Source organism: Balaenoptera acutorostrata, chromosome 13 (genome assembly GCF_949987535.1).
Source record: "Balaenoptera acutorostrata chromosome 13, mBalAcu1.1, whole genome shotgun sequence".
In the NCBI taxonomy this organism is placed as follows: domain Eukaryota; kingdom Metazoa; phylum Chordata; class Mammalia; order Artiodactyla; family Balaenopteridae; genus Balaenoptera; species Balaenoptera acutorostrata.
In genome coordinates, this window is record NC_080076.1 from 14,088,131 (window position 1) to 14,114,909 (window position 26,779).

General features: G+C 33.0%; 1 protein-coding gene across 5 annotated transcripts in view; it reads right to left on the reverse strand.

Moving 5' to 3' along the window:
• Nucleotides 1–26,779, reverse strand: part of RELCH (RAB11 binding and LisH domain, coiled-coil and HEAT repeat containing) — a 122,841-nt gene that overhangs the window by 94,167 nt on the left and 1,895 nt on the right. For all 5 annotated transcript variants that reach the window (XM_057526484.1, XM_057526483.1, XM_057526482.1 and 2 more), the window contains exons 2-5: nucleotides 10,334–10,423; nucleotides 1,893–1,964; nucleotides 1,727–1,782; nucleotides 1,506–1,619 (exon numbers count right to left, since the gene is read on the reverse strand). In XM_057526484.1, coding sequence (XP_057382467.1) covers nucleotides 1,506–1,619; nucleotides 1,727–1,782; nucleotides 1,893–1,964; nucleotides 10,334–10,423 — 332 coding nt within the window. The remainder of the gene's footprint in view (nucleotides 1–1,505; nucleotides 1,620–1,726; nucleotides 1,783–1,892; nucleotides 1,965–10,333; nucleotides 10,424–26,779) is intronic.

Below are 26,779 nucleotides of genomic sequence, written 5' to 3' on the forward strand. Positions count from 1 at the left end.
TCCTGTAGCTTTAGCTACATCCTGCAGATTTTGATGGTTTTGTTTTCATCTTCATTCAGTTCAAAATACTTCATAATTTCCCTTTTGGTTTCTTCTTTAACTTATGTGTTATTTGGAAATATTTAGAATCCTCTTAAATATTAAGACTTGCTTTATCACCTATATCTATTTAATAGATATAATATGATCTATTTTGATAAGTGACCCATACATATTTGAAAACATGTATTCAGCTATTGAAAGATGAAGTTTTATAAATTCTACTTATGTCAAGTTAGTTGACAACATAGCACAAGTGTTCTATATCCTAAATGATTTTCTATTACCTTATTCTATCAATTATTGAGAGAGCCAGCTTGAAATCTCCAGTAATTTCTGTCTTTTAATTGGAAGGATAGATCATTTATATTTAAAGTGAGGATTGATATGGCTGGGTTTTAAATCTGCCATCTTGCTATTGTTTTCTGTGTGTGCTATCTATTCTTTGTTCCCTTTTTCTTCTTTTTCTGCCTTCTTTTTGGCCTCTCAATGTTTCTCATATATTCAACATATTTCTTATACATTGTTTAGTTGATCATTAACCTAAGTTTGTGATAAAACATGATTAACCTGAAATATAATCATAGTATATTATAACATTATTTATATTAGGTAAATATTAGTTTAATGTCTTTTATATAGTTGAGTAAAACTACCATTTAATAAAGAATAACTATATATTTTATTAAATTTAGTTTTTGCCAAATACATTACAATAACTGAGGGAGTAACTGTACTGCTATCTTCCTTAGAGAACTTCTATTTTTGCTACTTCTATTTTTGCTAAATGATCCATGGGATAGTTTATGGACCAATGGGATATACCTGATTTAAAATGATGGCCTCCTGATTTCTATACAATACACTCCTTGGTATTTACTTTACTAAGGTACAAGATTCAAATTGACCTATTCGCACTAAGAAGTCAAAATATTCCAGAGTTAGGAGATAACACTAAACAAAGCATCATTTCTTTTCCTATAAGATTTTATCAGTAAAATAATGAAGTTCTAAGATTGGCTCCTATTCAGAAACACAACTTATATTCTCTTATTCAAAATATTCTCTCTTAATTGCTGTTATCTATCATCTTAATTATTATAGTGTTACTGAAGAGGTTTTAGCTAAACTGAATTTATAAGTACACATTAATCTGTACTACTAAGTAAATGTTTTAAAGTTAAAAAAAAGCACATTTTATAAATACATGGAAATATGAGTAGATTACATAGTTATAGGGGAGCTGTAAAAAGCTCCCTGGAAAGAATGAGAAGTCTTTATGTAGAAAGAGGAAATCTATAAGCCAACAGAATACTAGACTGGGAAGCCTTATGGAATTTTACAATATGTATAACTTTTTAAAAAACTAAAGAAACTAGATAAAAGAGAAAATAAGTATATTACAAATTAAAAAGGAAACAAATCATCGCTTATTAAAAAAAAAAAAAACCGAAAAGAAATTGTACCTGATCATCATTTTCATCTGAAAAGGTTATTGATGTCAGCTTGTAGTTATTCTTCAATAAAAATTCATTGACTAAGAAGTTTAGAGCTCTCTTTTCAAGAGGTTTGATTGGCTCCTAGAGATAAATAAAAGACAGACACAATACTGTAAGTCTTCTTCCTTCAATAATACTTGTGCTACCATTTCATATGGAAGATACTTTTAGATCTGTCATTCACCCACCTGAATTTCAGGACTTGATTTGTAATTTTTTCGTTCCTGTAAAGGAACTTCGTGTTCTGGTGGAAGAAAATATGAATAATATTTTACTATTTTACATTAGAAAATATCTCAGCTACTTCTACATTGTCAAAGTAGAAAAAGTCTCAAAAAAGTTTATGTACACCACCTGCAGCCTTTGTCAGGTTGGCTCGGAGGGCCTGAATGGTCTCCTTGGCTTTCCGTAGTTCAAACTCCAGGACTGGACAGGGATTTGGAATAAACACACACAGGCATCCAACCAAGAAAAGGGAAACAAAAATAAAAAAATAAAAAGCAAGGATGGGTATGAAAAAAAAATACAATTTGTATTGAAAACAGAAAGCATGCAATCTTTATGAAACTTGTGAACGCATGCAGCAGAGTTGATTTGCAAGCAAACTGGTGAATGTTTTCCATAGTTTTAGAATACAGGGGACTACTGATCAAATGTTCCAGCTGTCTGACAAGGAATAGCTCTATTTAAAAATAAGATCTATGGCATACTCTCCTTTAGGTAAATAAAAATCTTAGTAATTTAGGTGGTTGTGTTTCACTCAGTCTAGGTAAGAAATGTAATGGAATGTTTTCAGGTGACATAATTTTAGGGGAAAAGACAAAAATTAGATGAAGTCCTAGCAAATATACTTAAAGAAAATCTTAGGATTAAAAAAAAAGGTATTTTAAAATGCATTATCTAGAATAATGTTATAAATCAAGATACAGAAACATTAGTGAATATAGTCCTTCATTAAGATGTTGAAAGAACAGGGTTTAAATATTTAACAAATGTGGGATGCCTATCAATTTTTCTACAAACAAGTATGTCTTCTATAAACAAGCACAGATATGTTAAACACATATCTAAAAAAAGTTCTGAGGGGTTTCTTTTAGGTTTCATTTAAAGCCAAAGGATAGAAATAGTTTGTCCTTTAATTTATAATTAAGATCATTCTAAAGCAAATGATTGAGTACAGTTCTACAAGTGTGGTAATCTAAGGATACTGAGTAAATTTAAGTAGAATTTCAAAGTTTCTGACAACTCTTCAAATAGATATTTGTTCATAGTAAGAGGTACTAATGAAACTTAAAGATTTCTCCTATTACCACAGAGTCTGATTATAAGATAAACATGAATACTGAGGAGACATTTTAATGAGCTCTTTAAAATGTTTCATCGTGAGCAAGATTTAACTATATGTGTCTTTGCTGGGAATTTTCTTTAAAATATATAAATACTGCTCTGAAGAAAAAGCAAGCTTAGATGTGGGGAAAAAAGCCATTTCTGTGAAGTAAAGCTCTGAGAAAATTAAGTGATCTTTGTCACAACTGGATATTTAAAAAAATTATAATTTAAATAGTTCTGCATAAAAATTAGCAAATTTAACACTTTAAAGATGCATTTTTTCCTCATTGACTAATAAACAGAATAAAGAAGATGGCAAATGAAATGCTATCAGAGACAACAAAGCTATAAAAATATATGGAAAAAATAGAATTCACTCAGTTTGCATATTTTCATTAAAAACTTAAGATGTAACTGAATCACATCTAGTACATTAAAGCCAATTATTTTGATGCACAGAATTTCACTGCAGCAACATGGAAGCACAACTAAAAATCAGATGACATGTACGTGACTATTTCTTTTTTGGTAGTCAGCAATGCTGATCTGCAAACATTTCTGTGCAACAAAGTTAAAACATTTCCTAAAACTTACACTTCTGGAAACTCTTAGAGTTTGTGTTTAAAGTCAGACTGCACACATTCAGTGTGTTAGGTATGTACAGAATAGGTTTACTTTTCTTTTTATTTCAAAACTTTAGGTAATTTATTTTGATTTAAAAGCACTTAACTATACCACAAGCAAAATGAGTATACATATTATGCTTCCAGTATCACTTACAATTTACTAACATATTACAGAACAATTGCAGATCAGAAATGCCCTGCACCAGAATGAAAGAAATATGAAAAAAATAAATTTAAAAAAACTGGTTAAAACACAAACTGTGAAAAAAACTCAAATTCAACTGGTGAAAGTTTAGGTGACCAAGAGCAAAACACTAAATGATCAAGGCACAGAAAGCCAGAAAAACCCATGTCAGACGGCAAGAATTTATATTTTTATGCACATCTACACATACATTGCCAAATGTCATTAAAAGGTACCAATGCTCTGAAACGATAGTGCTTATCAAAATGAATTCACTCTGCTGCATGTTTCTTAATATACAATATAGACTTTAAAAGACAAAGGCATATCGTTGAAGCCATAGCACATCTCTATAAAGGCACAGTATGATCAAGTATTTGCAGTTATGTGAGAAAGTTTCACAAGAAAGGTCTGAACAGCTATATTTACACATATATAAATTTGTCACTTCTTCATTAAAAAAATATTGGATTAAATCTCAAAATTTATTATCCTGTAAAGAGATACATTGTACCAAGCAACCTCCAAGTATTTTTCAAATATTATAATTCTTCATAAAAATGTTTGAAGAAGTACATGTTTTTAAAAAACACTGTAGGAACCAACTACCAGCCTGCTCACTCCACTATCCCAACCCTCCACTAGCCCAACCCTGCTGAATGCAATTTTATTGGAACTAAAGTAATCGCAAAGACATAGGTATATTCTAATACTGCATATTACAATCTTACCAAAATATTTAATGACTAAGTCAGTATAAGCAATTCTAGATTAGTTGAAATAGTTATTTCCTAAATAGGGTTGGATAATACTGGCATTATATCAGGGGTACTTGAGAGCTTCAAGATCAGGTGCTCATGACTTGGGATATATACAATTGACCATGTCGAGACACCAAAGGTGCAGTGTTAAATTTCAAAGCAGAAAGAAATATTGATTCTTTGTGCCCCAACTAAATATATTACTAATATTATCTTGAAATATTTGTTAGTCTTAGTTCTTTTGGCACAAAACTCAAAATAATACATATTTTAGATCTTTCCTATAATACTGATCAGAGTAAAGTATTTTTCATTCCCATTTTTCTTCACTAGTGAAGAGTTCATATCATTAGGGCTGAGTCAAGGACCTTGCCATCTCATAGTAGACATGAAATTGTCTTCTTTCAAGTCAGAATTTCTTGGATTTCTTTTCCCTTGAATATAAGGTGATTTTACTTCATAATAAAATACCACTTCCCCATCCTTAATACTTATTTTATTATCCCAGGAAAGGTTCTGGGAAAAGAGGAAAATTCTCATAAGAATATGAGTTAGAATAAAAATATATTCCTAAAATAATACAAAAATCCCCAGACAGTACCATCACCACTCCTTCTGGGTTTAGAGAATGCTCCCTGCCTATTACAGACTTAAGAAAGGTAGAGGACTGTTACGCATGACTTAGCAAATAGTGAGAAATAAATGAATGGAAGCAAGATGCAATCTCCATGGTTTGTAGACATTTAGTTTTCTATATTCTTCTGAGGGGGAAAAAATTCCTCCTCCTTAAACTTTAAAAGAAGAAAATTCTTCCCATTATTGTTCCTCCTGCTCAGGTTCTCTTACAGATTCCTCTATCATTCATCTCAAAGTTGGTGTTTCCCAGAGTGTCCTCTCTGGTCCTTTTCTTACTCTATATACTGGCATGATAAACATTTCACTCTTACAGTTTTACTCTCACCAGTACTCTTAAGATTCAGAAATCTTTAAACTTTTTCCCCAAGATAAACAGGGCTACCTGTTTATCACCTGGACATGCCCACTTGAATGTCTCATAAGCTTTGAATTTGATCCTATCTAAATGAACTTCATCATCTTCCTCTCAAATCTGCCTTCCCTCCTCCTGTAGTATCTCTTCATTAAGGGCACCACTATCTACCCAGATGCCCAAATAAGAAACCTGGAGATTACTCTTCACTTACCTCTTGCCCTTACTCACACATTAATTAAATGTCAAGCCATAATGATTCCAGCCCTTGAATCCTAAATAACCATTCATCTCAATTGTCTCTGCAATTGTCCTAGTTCAGACCTTTATGGCTTATATAAATTTTAACAAGTTACTACTCATATCAAAGGCTTGTTGCCCTTAAAAGGCTTGTTGGAGCATCTATCCTATTTTAAATCATACAAAACCATAAATAAGATTTAAGTAAAGTTGAAAATAAGAAAAACAAAAAAGTACTGCAAACAGGAAGTAAAGATATTTGTACTAAGGAAAAATATATTATAATAAGACAGATAGACTTATTTAATCCTGATAAAGCTGGATATGTATGCTGCAGCCCAACAGCTAAGGAATGAGAGGGCTACTGATGATGCTTCTTACCCAGGGGGTAAGGCCAGGTTATCCCACAGGCAAAAATTTGAATTTCATTTTAGAATGTTTACTAGATTACGTAGGCTTAAAAAGGCTTCATATGTCTACTTTGTTGTTTATTGTTCCCATAACAGTATAATACCTTGAATATAGAGGACTCAACAAATGTTAGTTGTATGAATGGGCATTCCAGTACTTGATGCCATATCTAATAAATCTAAACATCAGTGATCTTACCAGCATTCAGTAGTGTCTTTCCCTGCAAATTAGAAAGAACAGCTTCTGCAGTTCTCTAGATCCCAATACAAAAATTAAGGTATGAACTAGAGAAGTAATACAGTAACAGGTAGAGGTATGAGAACAAATAAAGTCAGACTCTGATGCTAAAAGATGGATCAAGTGAACCTGAGACAGGGATATAGATGGTTCTAAAATCAACAAGTTCCTTATCACTATTTCCAAAGTACTGAACATTTATTTGTATTACAGACATAGACAGGTTTTAGTACAAATTCCTTGAGGGCAGAAACTCTGTCTATTTCATGCTTCTGTATCTAGCGCCTAACATAGTACCTAATATGTAGCAGATGCTCAAAATGTCTAATTAAAGAATGGCAATCCCAATATTTAGAACATAGATGTCCCTTGCTATCCTGAAGAAAACTTGAAAATTTAACAGCTACACTGTATGTACACTGTACAGCTTTGTTTAATAACATATAGAAAGGCTTTTACTAAAAAGTCAGTTAAATTAAGCTCATTTTGGTTTGGTGTCTACTAAATTCAGAAGTGGAAAATAATTTAAATGAAATGCTTTTGAAATTTTACTTTTTTTTGAAAGAAAATGACTACGTTGAAACAGTCTTGTATGGGAAAGATAAGATTCTGCTATCCACATGAATGTACAGATGAGTCAAAGCTCCAGCCTGGTACTTAAAGATACATCGTGAGCCCTGGAATAAAAACCTATATGTTCACATCCTGATTTTGCCCTTTAACCGTACGGAGGCTACTGGGAAAAAATTTCAATCTCAGTTTTCTGATCTATAAAATAAGGATATCATGACCTATTTTGAAGGATTGTTCACAAGGTTAAGTAAGTATTTTATATAAAGCAACCGGAACAGTGCCTGGCACAGAGCAGGTGCTCAATAAACATTTGTCCATTTAGAGATCTTTTCCTCTTTAAAGGAACACCTGTACAGACTTGAAAAAATAACCAGATTTTTAAATTTAGGGAAAAGATGATAAGAATGATGCTGAACCCACATGTAGTAGTATATATATGTCTCATAAACAGCAACAGTTTATTAAAGCCTGGAGCAGACCCTACATTTGCATCGTGGGGCAGCGGACTCAATACCTGTATTATCTATAATCTCCTTCTGCCCAAGACTGGTATATGAAAATAAAAGAGATTTTTATTCTTTCTCAGTGAGGTTTACATGTGATCCAATGATAGATGGCAGGATAATTATCTTTTCTGGATTATTCATTTTTTGATTAGGTTCTAAGTTACTAGCAATGGTTAGCAAAGAGCCAAAACTCTTTTTGTAAATGGGAATTGTGATTAATTGAAATTTTCATCCACATATCACACATTTGGTTCAATAACAGGCGATGGCACAAGAGCACTAAAAGTCTAAATGCCATTCTCCTGGAATAACATACATTTCCTTCCCTTTTCCAATGAAGATGGAAGACACCACTCAGTCACTCATTTACACTGAAGTATAGTTGATTTACAATATTGTCTTGAGCTTCAGGTGTACAGCATAGTCATTCAATTTTTTTGTAGATTATATTTCGTTACAGGTTATTACAAGATAATAGGTATAATGCCCTGTGCTACAGAGTAAACCCTTGTTGTTTATCTATTTAATGTAGAGTAGTTTGTATCTGTTAATCCCATACTCCTAATTTGTCCCATCCTCTCCTCCCTCTCCCCTTTGGGGAACCATAAGATTGTTTTCTAGTCTATAACTCTGTTTCTGTTTTATACTGATATATAGATTCATTGGTATTATTTTTTAGACTCCACATATAAGTGATACCACATAGTATTTCTTTCTCAAGACAGCATATATTTATACATTAGCATTATATAGTAAGCAAAAATTACTTTATCTCCCCAAACTTAGAGACAAGAGTATAATCTTTAGATTAAAAATATAAGGTCAAAACTACCAAATATTTAAAATGTTCACTCTTAGTTATGCTTAGTTATAACATTTTGCTTAATTATAACATCTCGCTTCTACATCAGTGCTTTCCCTAATTAGAAATACTAAAATACCTAAATACTGAGAATAATGATGAACCTCTTAAATTTTACTAAGTCTAAAATTTAGGTTTTCAAATAAAAATTAAAGGGAAGAAAATAATTATGTGGTCTATTTCTGGGTAGAAGTTATTTTCTAATACATAACCATCTGAACAACAATACAATATACAAAACTAAATATATTTGGTTAGTCTCTAATAAACCAAAACACAATGCATTTAATACTTAACATATAACAGAAAACACAGAATAGCTAACATTTACTATATAATTAAATATAACATAATGCCACTTAACAAATGATATAATTAGTAGGATAAGTTTGTCCTAAAATTATTCAAATAATTCCCATTTGATTTGCTAATTTTCAGACAGTACTGATGTGATTTCCTTTTTGACACAGCTTTTAATTAATAATGCTTATGACTAAATCATGACTTGATATATGGAGCTGCATTAAACTCTTCCAATGACTTCCCCATTCAATTGATAATGCTATCGTTCTCACTGCTGAATCCTCTCTTAGCCTCTGTTGAACTAAAAACAATTACATCATTTTTTTCCCCTAACTCAGGGAAGAGATTAGGGAAAGAGAGATTTTTTTAAACATTCAATAGCTCTATTCTCGAGTAATAAATGAAAACCACATATTGGAATGTCATTTTAACCAGGTCAAACCTCATCCTTCATGCTAAGAGGTAGCATACAGTGCAGTCAGTTGTGGGCTCTGCTGCTGGGTTATCTGCGTTCAAGTCTTAGCTCTGCCACTAAAGTCTTAATAATCTCTGAGTGCCTCAGTTTCTTGGGGAGGGGAGGATGATGATAATTGTATAACTCAAAGAGTTAATATACATTTACAACAGTGTTCAGAATGGAGCAAGTGCTATATAAAAATTAGCACTCACTTTTATTCATAATGACTATGACAGGCAAACATTTGGTAGGTTTTAATAAACTTGTCCCAGTAAATGGAAGAAAAATATTTCCCTCACAGGCTCCCATCTGTCCCACGTGGCATCCTTCCTGTGCCAGGTGTGCCCACCATTCTGGTGGATTAAAATACCTAACTGATGTCTGTCTACTTCCCATCTATCTCAGAGTCAACGTCCTATGAAAACCACAATTCCAATAAGACATTCAAAAATTAATTCAATAACAGACAGCCACAGCCTTGAAGCACCAGAAAGGTACCAGTCACTTGACACCTGAGGAGCCAGAGCTGCTACACTGGTAAATCCCAGGGTGGACCCCCAGAAGAATCCAACTGGCCTCATTTGATGTGGGCAGAACACAGAGGGTACAAATTGGTCTTCTGAAGTCCCTACAGATCCAGTGGTGATGCCTAAAAGGCAGAAATGGTGGGAGGATAGAGAGGGGAAGGAGATTGGAATGAGAAACCAAGCAACTAAGAAGGATGTTGGCCTTCTTTTTGGAATGGGCAAGGTCCTGGAGGCCCCTGCTGGACCAAGCACTAACCCTTTATTTTCTGGATCACAGGCAAGTCAAGAGAAGTTTCTGGAGAGATGCAGTGATGGCCAGGGAGCATCCAGGGAACCAAGCAAAGTTTTATTCACCAACCAGCATAGAAGTATTTAAACCAATTTTAACAATCAGTAGAGCTGTACTGGTATATAACACATGAATATTACTCAGCCCTGGTTTGGAGGATAAAAGGAATGAGGAGGCCAATGACCAACTAACTTTGTATTAAACCATGGCTAACTTAAACCTCTTTTACACCAGCTGTATAACTACATGGTTGTAAACTACTGGCTACAAGCGGAACTCAGCAAACTGTAGGTGTGCATAACCAAAAATTCAGAGCACCACTGGAAAGAGCAGTTGGGGGCTGGGATGTTCCCTGCAACCAATAAATTAGTAACATAACTTTGTATAATAACTATATCAATATATTCACATACCAAATTATAGAAAGAAGAGAATTCTTCAAGTCATTTTATTATTTCTGGAATGTCAAAAAATCCAAATCTGTCTTTACAATCTTACTCACCTGCCACTCTCTCATCCGTTTCCCTGTTACCATCATCCGAATATCTTGCAAAGTCTAAAGAATCAAGGGTACTGATGCTCCCAGCTCGATCTGTAATAAACCAAAAAAAAAAAGAATTAAACAGATTTTTATTTAACTGCCAAAATAAGGGATTGGAAATCAATTAGCTATGATTTTTTTTCCAGTGAATAAAACTGTGATTCTAAGATATAGGAATTCTATTAAAACAATAAGGTAAAAATGCTCATACCAATTAAGCTACTTTGAAGTAACTCAAGTTTCCCTGATCAGATCTCTAACTAACTCCTGAATAACGGACACACAGGATATAATGCAAGCCCAGCTAAGGACAACAAAACTGCAAACAGTTTGAATTTTATTCCAAGTACAATGGAAAACAACAAAAACACATACATTTTTGGAAAATCATTTTGGCTGCTGTAAGGAAAGTGGTTTGTAGAGAGACCAGTTAAGAGGCTACTATGTAAATCAACTACACTCCAATATAAAATAAAAATTAAAAAAAAAAAAGAGGCTATTAGACTCATGTAGGTGAGAGATGATCAGATTTGGCCTAGAATAGAGGCAGTAGAAATGTAAGAAGTGGTCAGATTTGGGTTATTTTTTGATGTAGAACCAACATGTCCTGGTAGTGAAATGGATGTGGGTTTAAGTAAAAGAAAGTAAACAAGATGATTCCTAAAGATTTCATTTATTGAATTTGTAATATGGGATGCAAAAGGCAAATGAAGGGGTTTCAAGAGTTCTGTGTTTTATGTGCATGGTGGTAGTGGGGAGTGTCCCTAGCTTGTGCCAGATTTTTAAGTGTGCCTAAACAGAAAAACACGATGTAAACATTCTCACTTAAAGGAAGAAATCAATGCTGATACTCATTAAAGGAGATCTAGCTAGCTAATGCAAAGAAGGGACAAATGAGAGGCTAGGTCAACTCTTTTTATTAAATCATGCTACTTACATAGTGTCTACTGTTTATATATTGCTCTAAGGAATAGATTATCTGTGTTTAGAAAGCACAGTCTGGACAAATGAATGCAAGTTATAGAAATAAAGATTTGAACTCCACATAGGGCTCCCTCACCTCCTTTTAAAACAATTAGTACATGCCAATAATTGAAATGGTTGACTCTTCAAATAGAGCTATGTCATTATCAATGAACCACTTATCTTTAAATTCCTATTAAGGTGAACTAAGTGAAATTCTATATATAGTACCCTTCTGAGAACACTGTGTTCGTATTCACAGAAGCATTTAATTCCCCTGCAATTTAATTATATCTGATAAATAACAACTTGCTACTAACTTAAGTTTTAAGACAGCATAAACAAATAACAGAAAATCAAGTATTACAGTACCATTTATTAGAGCATAATTTATTTTAAGCATAAACCAAGAAACACCAAATAACAATAGTAACCACAGAAATCTAGAAAGTTCATATTAAATATAGGCTGAACTCAGGAACATTACTCAGCAATTAAAAAAAAAAACTATTGAGATACATGCCACAACATGACTGAATCTCAATGCTTTAGGCTGAATGATAGAAGTCTTACACAGAGTACATAATGCATAATTTCATTTACATGAAGTCTTAGAATAGGCAGTAGTAATTTACGGTAGAAAAAATCATTATAGTGGTTCTTGGAGTGGGGGGCTGAAAGGGGTGGGGACTGACTGACTGGGAAGGAGCATGAGGGAACTTTCTGGGGTGACAGTAATGTTCTATATATTGACAGGAGTTTGGGTTATCATGAACTGTTAAGTATGATGTTGGTTGTTGATTCTGGATAAATATTTTTCTATTATGTTAAGTATCTATCTAATGTTAGTTTTCTAAGTGTTTTCTAGTATTTTCAATCACACATACAAGCCTAGGTTAGAGTATTTTCAATCACACATACAGGCCTAGGTTAGAGCCTATTTGATCACCATGTATTATTCCTCCATTATACTGTTACTATTTCTCTAAAAGTTTCAAAGAAATCACCTATGCAATAGGAAGAGTTCTTGCGGAAAGCAAACACTGCTTAATTTTTGACTTGGTATTATTATGGCCATTGAAAAATATATTCTAATTATTTTTTTTAGTTCCAAGCCAACAATTTTATATTCTCCAAGAAAAAAAGTTCTGTCTTTTTAACTAACAATAACTATAGTGTCATAAAAGTAAAAAAAATCTCCTAATTTATTAAAATTTATTCCATGTCAGAAAAAAATTATAGAAGGAAGTAATTTTAACTTTGATGGGGCTAACCTATAATAGATTTTGTACATAAAATGTACTTTGGAATTTAAGACTAATAGGTAATATTACAGCTCCTAGACAAATATGCTTCTTTGGATTCAGCCACAGTTCTTTTCCAGGGCAAGCACATGCCTTTCCAAATACTCTAATATAAAAGAGGAAGAGTTTGGAAAAATTAGCCTCTTTTATTAAGAAAGAAGTTACTACCACTTTCTAATATAAAGTATACCACAAAGCCTTCCTTCAAATTCCAAGATTGTGTAACTTCTTAGTAATTCACTTTACAACTCAGAAACCGAATGATCAGGGACTTTCATCATAGTTGGCAAACCAGTAAAACCTGTATGTAAGTTTTACTAGGTCTGAAAACTAAAACCATTATACACAGTGTGACTATAAGGCATGCAGACTGATTTTATAAATCACATATGAGAGTAGTCTTATTTATACATATACTTTTAATCTTTTAGTACTGATGACAGAAGGTAACTTTTACAATAGTTAAAAAAATGAGTTTCAGACCCTTGAAAAGGTATCTTTTATGGAAATTATATAGCACTTTAAAAGCTAAGTGTACCAGGAAAATTGATCAGCTCCTGACTGGTAAAGAGCATTGGTTAATTCAGTGAACATTTAGTGAACAACTATAGTGTACCAGGTTACTGACAGGAAGCTACAATAAAAGATTGAATGATAATTTTTAAAGGTTGTAGATATAACTGACTCCAAGAAGCAGACTTAAAATTTTTCAATACATACTCCTCTCCATACTGCTTGAGTTTTTTTATTTGTGCTTTGGTATTTTTTCCCCAAACACAGTTAATACCTTTTATGATATGGGCATTTTATAATTAAAAAGTCACAAAAGTACCCAGTTCACACTTAAAGAATAGGAAGAAAAATAATGTCAAGCAATTAGCTTTAAATTCCAATTTGTTTAGTAAAGATCGTTTACTGAACCATGCCTGTGTCATGATAAGTAACAAAGAAAGAAGTATATAATATATAAATTTAATAAACAGAAAGATAACAAATTTACCTTAAAAGTAATCATATCTAAACCTGAGGTCATGCATAAACACTTTAATATGTTATCCACTTAAATTAAAAATGGATCTCAGAAATCTGTCAATGGCAAAACTTATATTTATATTTTCTGATCCTCAGTTCTTCTCTAACGCTGGGACTCACTTCACTGACCCCTATGTTCAAAATATTTGAGAGCTAGAGGGAATCTTAGAGATAGTCCAACCCCTCCATCAACCCCAGTTTGATGAGAAAACTGAATCGTGTATTCATTCAATGCATATTTACTAATCCACGGTAGGGAGTAGAAAGATAAAATTCAGTAAGACTTGGTTCTTGCCTTAATAAGTTTATAAACCACTGTAGTTTCATGCTGTACACAGATAACGATAATACAATTAGACTACTTTATGTTAAAGGTTAAGCAAATTAATCTGTGAGCAAGCTAGGCGTACAATGTAAGTCTCCCAGTTTGCAGTCCACTGTCTTTTCTGTCACAAGATTCCACTGAGTTAAAAGTCAAATCAAAAGACTTAAACTTAGGAAGAGACTTGAACACTGAAATTTTATTGACAAACTATTCACTGAAGTTAAAATTTCTATAATGCTGGATGATTTCACCATATGAACAGCCATCAGGTTAAAAGGAAGATTATTATTAATAACAGCATTAGTTATTATATTGAACAATTTCTGACCACTTATTCTGTGCCAGATATTTTTCATAGATAACCTTATTTAACCTTCGTGACAGCCCCCTGCAAGAGGAGTCATTACCTTCCATATTTTACAGTATGGAAACAGAGACTGTCCCAGAGATACACAGCTAGGAAGTAGCAGAGTAAAAATATAAACTCAAGCTCTCTGATGCCAAAGCCTGAGCTCTAAACCATTAGTTCCCTTGAACAATATGTAAAAGCACGCAGGTTCAGATCTCCTAGATTCCAGCTAAGTTGGGCTTGATACCGTGAAAGGCCTCAGAAAGATCAGCCTGGACTCAACTTTCCTCAGGCTATACAGGGAAAAGCGAATTTCACAAGGAATATTCGAAACTTACATATTTATAGGATCCCACTACCTAAAGATCATTTCTTTAACATAAAATCAACATTTTTTCAAAGGCTTATTTGCCAGACACAATATTACGCACTGGTGACAGAAAGATAAATAAAATATGGTCTCTTTTCTATACTCATGCTAAATAAACATTTATATATTGCCTACTTTAGGCATTTGTGCCAGGTGTGAAAGAAGTCAAAGATATATGAGACAGGAACTCCAACAAACATCTTAAAAAAAAATCCAGTCAGCTAAAACATTAACATATACAAAAATTTCAGTAACACTAACACAGTCACAGGTTTCCATATAATTAATTTCCATAAGTGAAACAGAGAAAAAAAACCCCACAAGTTCAGGGGATTTAGAGATCACTATGTGCTGGAGAAGCTTCAGGGAGAGGAAGGAACATAAACTGGACCTTCCCTTAAGGATATACAGAATCTGGAAAAAAACAAAAGGAGGATGGAGGAAAAGAATTCCAAGAGAAGGAAAAATAATATGGTCAAAGGCACTGAGATAGGAATATACAAAACACGTTCAAGGGACATTGAGTAAACAATGTGAGTACACCAAAGGTTGGTATATGACAACAGGGTTGAAAAGGCAGGAAGAAGCAAAATTACAGGGAGAACTTTATGATGCACATTTATAATAACATATTTCAAAGTCATTTTTATCATAAACTATGCAAAGATGGGAAAAAATAAAATTCCTAAAAAGAATTAAATTCTTGTTTCTGCAATATATAGTTTTGCTAATAAAAAAAGAGTTCGAAAAAGTTGCCATGGACAGGAGAAAGCAATGTTAAAAGGTTTTAGCCGCAGTGACAGGAATGAATAGCTTTTAAAATCAATTAAGAACAAGGATGGAGGAAAAGTTTAAAGGCACAGGAACCAGTTATAAGGCTAAAACTGAGGGTCCAGATGTAAGCTAACGGCCTGAACTAAGGCAGCACACAAGCACAGGGCTGATGGATGGTTAGAAAGAACATAGCCAATACGATGACACTACCTTGAGCAATCTAAGCCACCTAACCAGGACCAGCTGGTTTCATAAACAAATGAACATCATTTCTGACTGCTGGGGAGTTTTGAAATAATAGGTGGGAATATCTGGAAGAAGGTTACACCCATGATGGCAACTGGGGTCTCCTCCTTGAGGCTTAGCCATGTTCCATGTCTAGACCAGAAACTTAGATGTAACCATGCAGCAAAGCTTCAAGACTGAAAAAGAGAGTACATGCTAATCCAACCTTGGCGGATTTCCTTAGAATTTCATTCAGCAGATTATTCACCTCTGTCTTGATGTGGTGCTATAGTTTATCACTTTATTTTTTAAATGATCAATATTATACTACTTGACTTGCCTTCTGCATTAAAACAACTGGCTATTCTGTGTTAGTAAGATATACTCTGAATGAGTTATTAAGATACTTTGCCTGACCATACACTAAAATGATTTAAGAATATTTGCTTGACTGTGCTTTAAAATGGACAAAACAGTAGTTGTGGTGTAATGGAAAGAATGCAGACTTGGAAGTTAGCGATCTGGTTTGGAATCCCAGCCTTGCCACTTAAGACATGATATGTGGTAAAATATAAAAGGGCATACAAAGAAAAGGTAAGCCCATCTCCCAACCACCAATCACCCTCTGTGACGACAATCGTTGTTTAGACTCTTCTGTATATATCCTTTTAGAAATATGCTAGGCATAGGCCAATTTCTCCCTTTTCGTATGTAAATGGAAACACAAATACTTGAATAAATTAGCCTGCATCCTAATTTATTCAACTTATCATATATCTTGGTGATCATTCCACATCAGCACATATAGATCGTTTTTTTTTAATCAGCCAACCCCCTACTGTTGGACAGTCAGGTTGTTTTCAATCTTTGATACCTTTACTTGTAGAATATATGAAAAAAATCTAGGTTCAGTAGTAATGCAAACAAGCTTGTCTATAATAAATTATAGAAATGGAATTGGATATTAAGGAATATGTATTTTAAAAATGATTGATATCACCAAATTATTCTCAAAAAGAGTATCCTACCAACAGTACATAAGTATACCTTTTACTTTCCGACCTTTGTGTCACACATATTTGATCAAAACTACATTCAGAAGACAATATTGTTTATAGAAAAAAAATCTGTCAGGAAGAGTTCAGTGAGACTGTAGATTCAAAAATCACCTATCAATACAGGCTACCTATTTGATATGAACATCTTATTAGAAGGTTTAGGAGACAAAAATTCTTACTACTGTAACTTATTAAAGGGTACAAAATGCAAATATTAAACATTAAGAACAATAATAAAATGTGACTAGAGATTTTGGTGATACATTCATAACTGTCATCATTCCACCTTATATTCTTTGGTCAACTCTCCTTACTCACATATCCATCCCTGAAGAAAAAAAAAAAGCTTCAAAAAACAAGCTTACCATGATTGTAAAGAATGCCTATAATCAGGAGCTACTCTTGCCTAGAAAAATTAGAAACTTTAAGGCTGTTGCTAGGTACTTTTCTAACAGTAATTCTATTTCCGTACAGATATACATCAACAGAATAGTTACAAGACTCCCCATATGATGCAATAAAAAGCTATTGGTACAGTTTTGTTCACTTGAAACATGTCAAATGTATCTTAAAAGAGATTTATGTCAACATTATACTAAGAATTATTAACTGATTCTGAAGATTTCCCTTCCAGATAAAACTGATTCTCAAGGTTACAAATGGCAACAGGAGACTGAGAATAGAGAAACTGGTACATATGTACCAATAGTTTGTGAGCAAAGAATGACATTTTTTTGCTGTTATTTTGTGCAAATTTAATTAATAGATAATACAAGACAGATATTCAATATAAGGTAACAAAAAAGGTAGACATATACCAAACACATATGCAGAAATAACTTACTATGCAAAATTCATTCTGTGTTCATATACCAGAAAGAAGATGGTATTTCATGTCACTAAAAACACCAAACTCAATTTACACTGCACAGTTATAGGATTAGGTGCCAATTAATGGTGGAATAGTGGAGTTATAACTCCCATTACAAATTTTTCTTGTTTTACCAGAATTTACTACATGCAAATTTTGACAAAAATACTTTAAAATGCTTTACTTTAAATTGTTTTAAAGAAAAGTACAAAGTACAACACCATATAACCACCACCTGATATGAACAACTGCTAACAGTTTGCAACTTAAGAAGAAATACCTTAAAGTTCATGTCCCTAATGTTTCCCTCCTCAAGGGCAATCACAATAATGGATTTAGTGTGACTCTAGTTGATGCTTTTATATCTATAATACATATACAAGTACCCACAAATAATATACAGTATTGTTTTATGTGTTTGAAAATTTACATAATGGTATAGAACTGTGTGTAATGCTCTACAACAGACCTGAGATCTGATTAAAGGCTGCTAAGATTTCCATTTTATGAATATACCATAACTAATGTTTCCATTATGTATGGCCAAGAGGACTGTTTCCAACCTTGTACACACCTCGTTACGCACCCTCATAAGTTCCAGATAAATACTTACACGTGGAAAAGCTGGGTTGAAGGATGTGCACATCTTCAACTTTTCTAGATTTTATCAAAATATTCTTCAAAGTAGTTGTATCGACACTTCTACTGGGAGCACAAGAGTGCCTGCTTCCTCCATATCAGGAATACTAAGTGTTGTCAGACATCTTCATTTTTGCCAAAAGGCTGGGTATTGCGAAATGCATTTCCCTGATTACTAGTGAATTTGAGCAACTTTTCATTGGTTTGCTTCTTTTTGAATTACCTATTTTTATCCTTTGCCTATTTTTCATTAGGTTATTTTTCCTTCTCTTAATTTATAGGCATTCTATACAGATTCTAAATTTGAAATACTTTTTGACTGTTATATGTATATGGCAAATATGTACTCCTAGTCTGTGGCTTGTCTTTTACTTTATGTTAGCTTTTTACATACAGGAATTTTAATTTTGATACAAATATATCAATCTCTTACTTTAAAGTGTACAATTTTTATGTCTAAGAAATCCTTACCTCAAGGTCATAAATATGTTTTAATATTTTCTTCCAAAAGTTTTCAAGTTCCATTTCCCACATTTAGTATTTTAATTCATTTGGAGACTTTGTTTTGGTGTGTGTGTATGTATATGGTAAGAGGTAAATAAATAATTTCCCTGTAGAAGGAGAAAAATTTATTGAATAGCCTACCCTTCCCGCACTGATTTGACTCTTTTTCCTATACAAAAGACTCCTTGAGCTTGTTTCTGGTCTGTAATCTCTTTCTTACTTCACTCTGTCTACCTCTGCTCTTCTTTGCTTTTAAAGTATTTGTTCTGTAGATGGCAACATATATTGATTTTTTAAAACTATTATTAAGTTCCAAAAAAATAAATAAATAAAGGGAAAAAACCCCTTTTCTGGCCATCTGTTAGTTATAAAATTGAGTAAGTAACCATTGTCTAAGAAAAACACAAAAAGAAATTATATTTAAAAATAACTTACATGAATGTGATTAAATACATCTGTAAAAATGTAGGTACAATGCCTTTACAGACATAAAATACAATGCATTAACTGTATGGTAGTAGATTTTAATGAACCATTACAAAAATCCTAAATCCAATGTTTGCCTTTTCATAATTTATTTTACACTTATACAGACTTACTGCAAATGATAATAAATATTAATTCAGCTGACTCTCACAACAGCTCTGTGAGGTAGGTACCGTTATCCTCATTTTTAGATGAAGAGACTGAGGCATTGAGAGATTAAGTTACTTATTCAAAGTCACAAGGATAAAAAAGTAGCAGAAACAGGATCCAAGCCAGGTAGTCTGACTCCAAACTGTGCTCTTAACTCACTATGCTATACAGCTTTTTCCCTTAAAATGAGCAGACTTCTTTGATCTAATTTATGGTGGCTACTCAAATAGAAATGCTATCAAATTTTCCTGTGAATTTCAAGTACAAATGTTCCCAGTATGTTTTTTAAACGATTATTTTAATTAGGATGCCATATACCCATTAGTCCCATTTAATCCTATAAATTAGTACTAGCAGACATCACCTATCTTTCTCAGTCTTTTATCATCAGCAAATCTGATCTAGTTTTCCCTCATCGCTTCATATATTTTTTCTTATAAAAGAAAGAACTATAAAATGAGTTTTTGAAGTCCTCTCACATATATACTCTCATGTAAACTTCATTAAAACCCTATAACTAGCAGTGGACAGAAATGATTACTATGCTTTACACAGAATAAGAAGGCTCTAAAAGGCTAAGTAATTTACCCAAGGTAACAGAGCTGTAAGTGGCAGAGCAGAACTGAGGATCAGATATCAGTACTACAAGTTGAGTGGTCTTCAAAAAATAGGCCAAGTTCAAAAGTATAGATGGTATAGACTGGCACAGACCTACTGCTGTTTTATCAGTTACGCATCTTTCCACAGCTACTCTTTTACCAAGCCCATATTTCTCTATTTTATTCATACCAGTGTGAGAGATCTGTCATGTAGCTTGCTATAATCCAAATATATCAGCTCTAGGACAGTCTTCTTGATCCTGTTATAGTTAAGTGTTATCTTTGCTGAATCTTAGTAAATACCATTGCTGTATTCAATTATATCAGGTATTCATTTCTCAGAAATCTGAAGAATCTATTCTTAAAGTGAATTAGACAATTTACATTCAACTTGTTCAGATTTCCTGGGCAGATGTCCTTAGTTTGTAGAAACTATATGCATATGCGGAATTAGAGAGTTATCGTGCTCCAGCGAAATGGGGGCCAGCAACCACTTTAAAAATTAATTGGAGGGAGGGAGACGCAAGAGGGAAGAGATATGGGGATATATGGATATGTATAACTGATTCACTTTGTCATAAAGCAGAAACTAACACACCATTGTAAAGCAATTATACTCCAATAAGGATGTTAAAAAAAATTTAATTGCAGGTACACACAATGTTCACTGCAGCACTATTTATAATAGCCAGGACATGGAAGAAACCTAAGTGTCCATCAACAGATGAATGGATAAAGAAGATGTGGCACATATATACAATGGAATATTACTCATCCATAAAAAGAAATGAAATGGAGGTATTTGTAGTGAGGTGGATGGAGTTAGAGTCTGTCATACAGAGTGAAGTAAGTCAGAAAGAGAAAAACAAATACCCTATGCTAACACACAGATATGGAATCTAAAAAAAAAAAAAATTGGTTCTAATGAACCTAGGGGCAGGACAGGAATAAAGACGCAGACATAGAGAATGGACTTGAGGACACAGGGAGGGGGAAGAGTAAGCTGTGATGAAGTGAAAGAGTAGCATTGACATATATACACTACCAAATGTAGAACAGATAGCTAGTGGGAAGCAGCTGCATAGCACAGGGAGATTAGCTCGGTGCTTTGTGACCACCTAGAGGGGTGGGATAGGGAGGGTGGAAGGGAGACACAAGAGGGAGGTGATACGGGGATATATGTATACGTATAGCTGATTCACTTTGTTATACAGCAGAAACTAACACAACACTGTAAAGCAATTATACTCCAATAAAGATGTTAAAAAAAATTAATTGCAGGTACAAATTTCCAATTGTAAGATAAATAAGTCTTGGGGATGGAATGTACAGCATGGTGACCATAGTTAACAAGACTGTTTTGTGTATTTGAAAGTTGCTCAGAGAGTAGATCTTAGAAGTTCTCATACAGGAAAAAGAATTGTAACTTTGTGTGGTGATGGATGCTAACTAAACTTCCTGTGGTGATCATCTCACAATATAGACATATATCAAATCATTATGTTGGACACCTAAAACTAATAACATGTCACATGACAATTAGATCTCAAAAAAAAGTTAATTGTAATACTGAAACAAACACTCATATGATAAGGGAGTTGAAGTAGATCAATCCTAAACTAACGCAAAACCCCCGAAAATCAACCCAAGAGGAGCTGTGTTCAAAATATGGCCAAACAGCAAAACATAATTCACTTAAGCATTAACAAGTATGTTTTTAGTATAAATAATTTAGAAACCACACTTTATCATCAATTCTTACAGTACTTATAGGTAGAAGCCAATAAAAACAACTACCTGAAAGAAAAAAAACAGACTATTAATATTTAAGATACTTCTCAATCCATATTTGTAATTTAGATATAAGTAGACTGTATTTTTAGATCAAGGTAAGTGTTCTTTTTCAGTTAATCATCCTAAAACCATGGGAGTTAAGGGGGTGGGCACAATTAAAAGCCATCATATAAGAACAAATTAACCGAATTTAGTTTCTGACCTAAATACACTAAACAAAATGAAAATTACACTAATCCTGGAAGGTTTTTTCCAACAAATGTTTTTAAAAAAACAAGCAAAGAAACAGATAAGCATACATTCTGAAGATCACCCCTAAAGTAGAAAGTGTAAGTTTAATTTTTGACAGAAATAAGGCCTGTTTCCCCTGATTAATGCCCCTATCTTGCTTCCTTTTAAACTATGTACCACAATGGCTTGAAACATCATAGTGCATTTTAAAATCTCTTTATTATTAATTGGTGAGCCAGATAATAGTAAGCACATTCCCAGATGATGTTTTAAACAAGGCAAAACATGAAATAAACATTATCTTCTCTTTACCCTCATTTTCTTGCCTCTCCATCAAGAACATAAACTCAAGGACATACACTAAACTTCTTTTGGATTCCTACAATCCTTAGCTGATCACAGTTTAATAAATGTATTGATCAATGTAAAATATTGAATACCAACTATACTCGTCACTGTTCTAGGCAATGAAAATATCTGATGAAATTTCCACAAGAATTAATAAGTTTGAAGCTACTGAAAGGCATAGGCAAAAAAATGACAGTCATGTAAGAGATAAATTTAGGAATCTATATGGTCCAGACAATAGTAGGAAGTCTCATTCAGCTAAAAGCAGTGAACCTAATAAATTTTAGAAATATTCTGTTGATACTCTCTTGTTAGAAGCCAGAGGAAGCACTAAACCCAATTCCAGCCTAACAGGGAGGAACTACCGTACTTTGTAAAGCAGAAGAGATGGGAACTCTGAAAGATGGTAATATAGCACAGGTGATACTAAGAAAGGAACAGAGCACAGTGAGATACGTACTCTTTCAGAGTTTTGAGAAAAGATAGGCAATGTAATAAAACAGAAAATTTAAAAAAAGGAGAAAGGTGACTCAAGAAGTCTGTAGGCTCACAAGTTAAATTATTAAATTCAATCATAAATGCCTCCTGATAAGCAGCCTTACAAAAATTTGAAAGCATGATAAATACAGAATAAAAGAAATCCATCATTGAAAGGCATAAGTTATGTGACCACCTACTGTCTCTACAAAGAACTGGCTCATCCTAAGCAATTACAGACCAATTTTGATTAGAACTCTAAGGCTTAGAGTGGAACCAGCATTCCTCAGGATAAGATATTACAATCTGTTCAGTGCTAATCAATGGCATTGGCACAACTTTTATCTTGCAGTCTAACTGGAAAGCAAAACAATTACCAAATTGGCTCAACTGGCAAAAATACAGGGGAAAATATATAATTAATGTGTGTATATATTCAAGCAAGTAAAACGAAATACAAAAGATCTAATTAGTTTAACAAATGGATCTAGTAGGAACATCAGAATGATGCTGCAACAATTTATCAAACACTCAGACTTCATTAGAGCTCATTCTAAATTCTTTCTTCTACTGAAAACATCAAACTTATAAAGCTATAATTTTTAATTTTTGAATGTTTTATAAATATAGACTACTCTTCTAATCAAGAAAAAAAGATTAAATATAGTATGAAGACTTCTTACAGTATTTTAAAACCACCACTATACTAGTATTAACCGAGGTCAACAGAGTTTTGGGTAAACGATTTAGTAAATCTTACAAAATTAAATTGCTTTTAGACATCCTTAAAGAAAACTACTTTTGACTATACATCTATTATTCTGAAGTATTATGAATTTTCAGATCAGACACACATCAATCAAAAAATACATAAAAACAAATAAAAATAATTTAATGTTTTAGATAATCCATACTATCAATCTTATACTGTTTATAATTAACCAAAAAGTACTTATTGAGTATTATAAAGTCATAACCCAACTAGCAACAGCTGACATGCTAGAACTGACACAGAGGACCTTAAAACAGACAGTAGTCTGGTCCTAAAGAAGGATTCATCCTTAGAATCTCTAAAACAGAATTTGTGTGATTAGGAGCTTAGTCAAAATCTTCAAAACATGGTACTAACCACAGTTTTACAGACTTATTTTAGCATTTATCTATTTTCTGACTGTATTAAGACATTTAAGTGCACTGATATTTTGACATACACAATGCACTTGCATTTAAGCTATACTAAAGTTGGTGCTATAAATATCTGCACATTTATAGGAGGAATATTTAAGAAATATTTCTTCTTTTTATGATGCCATCATAGGCCTAAATTTAAAAGCTAAAACTATAAAACTTCTAGAAGAAAATACACAAGAAAATTGTTGCAACCTTAGGATAGGCAAATATTTCTTATTTAGGACACAAAGAGCACAAATCATTAAGGAAAAAACCCGATTAACTGGGCTTGATAAAATTAAAAACCTTTGTTCATAAGGCCCATTATTAAAAAATGAAAAGGCAAACCATACTGGGAGAAAAAATTTGCAAAACACATACTTGATAAAGGACTTGGGTCCAGAATATATAAAGAACTATAACTCAATAACAAGCTGGGAACAGACATTTCACAAAAGATACATTAATGGCAACACACACACACACACAGACACACAGACACACACACACACCCAATGGCAAAAAGCTCAGAAGAAATAGCTCAGCATCACTAGCCCTCAAGAAGTGAAAATTAAAACCACAATGAAATACCACAGCACTCTCACTAGAATGAGTTAAATAAAAAGCCTGAAAATACCAAGTGTTTGAGGGATGTATAGAAATTGAAACTCTCATACACTGGTGATGGAAATTTTAAATGATACAACCACTTTGTAAAAACAGTTTGACCGTTTCTTACAAATTTAAATATATACTAAGTATATGACCCAGCAATTCTATTCCTAGGTATTACCCAAAAGAAATGAAAACATATGTCCATGCAAAACTTATACAAGAATGTTCATGGCAGCTTTATTCATATAGGCCAAAGATGGAAAAAACACAAATGGCTAACAGATGAATGGATAAACCAAAAAAGGAATGAACTATTAATACACATAAAAACATTATTTGGATAAATTTCAAAAACATTTTACTGAGCAAAGGAAGCCAGATAGAAAAGACTATATGCTCCGGAACTGCATTTATATGAAATTCTAAAGTAGACAAAACTTAACTAAGGAAGTGGTTCTCAATTGGGGAAATTTTGCCCTCCCCTTCTTGGACAGTGCTGGTGACATTTTTTGATTGTCACAACTTAGGGAATGGGGTCGGGGTGGTTGCTACCGGTATCTAGCAGACAGAGAGGCCAGCGATGCTGTTAAACATTCTAGAATGCAGAGGACACTAACACAACAAAGAATTATCAGGCCCAAAGTTTCGATAGTGCCTAGGCCAAGACTGGAAAATTGTGTTCTACAGTGGTCAGTGATGGTCTTGGGATATTGAATGCAAAAGAAAATGAAAGAGTTCTGGGGACAATAAAAATGTTTTATATTTTATTTGTAGTAGTAATTTGTTTTCCAAAACTCATCACACTGTACACTTGAAATGGGCACATTTTATTGTATGCAATTTTACCTCAAAGTTGATGGTAAAAATTACAGTGTCTGTCAACTAATATAAAGCTATATAAAACAGTTTAAAACAATTTTTGCTTTTTAAATTGTATGGATAGAAAAGACAGAAAAGGCAAGTACCACTGGTTGGATTATGGATAATTTTGATTTTTTTTTCCCTGTTGCTCATTTGTTTTGTATTAACTTGAACATACATTATCTAAAATATATTATCTAATTATATATTTTTGAGTTATACCCAAAACAGGTCCAATTAAATGAGGATAATAGAAAAGCACAACTGCAGATGAATATTTGATAGTGGTTAAATTTTGATTTTTGATCACAGGACTTAAGTTATTTCAAGAAACTATAAAAATGTATAATGCAAAGGCATTCAGAAGTCAATTTTTACTCTAAAACACCTCTATAATATTTAGTCTAAATTATAAATATATTTGTATACAAAAGGTTTTTAAGAGACATTTTCACTATAAACAGTGATATCACGCCATAATAAGGTAGGGTGAACAGGATAATAAATTCTTTTAAATTAAATAAAGTTATGAAGTAAGGAATAACCCATTTCATTATATTTATATAGTAGAAAAACACAGCAGATGCAATTTAATTATGTTCAACAACAGGCCAGGAACTGTACAAACTGTGAGGAATATAAAGATGACCCTCAAGAAGTGACTATCTAATGGAGAAAAATGATACTGTTAACAAATCAAATACAAAAAGTTGAAAGCAACGGTTGAGGTTTGAAAATAGTACAATGAAAGAACCAAACAACCAAGCCTGGAGAGTGTGGGAAACATTTACAAAGATGACATTTGAGCTGGGTCTTGAGGAAGTAGTAAGAGCTTATCCGGTGAAAATCATTATTAGATAGTTCAAAAATCTGAAACCAAACAAAGAAAGCCAACTACCTAACAATTTTGTTACACTTCTCTTTGTTACATTTTATGGTCTTAAAGGTCAGCAATTAGCAAATCGTTTCCAGAAATGGAATATTATCCTATAATATTGAGCAAGGAAGTTACACCTGCTGAGAAAATTCCATATTCAAGAGAGAAATATGCTCAGTATTTACCCTGATGGAAAGTGCACTCTTTGCACTTTCACTACATCTAAGTTAGGAAATTTAAGTCTCTGGCACCATTTAAAAGTACAGACAAAAAATAATCAATTGGGTTACAATTTTAAAATTGTATATTTAACATTTGTTAGTAAATTCCAGTGGCCTCACATAACACACAAAAACACCTCATACCATTAATAAGGGAAAAAATC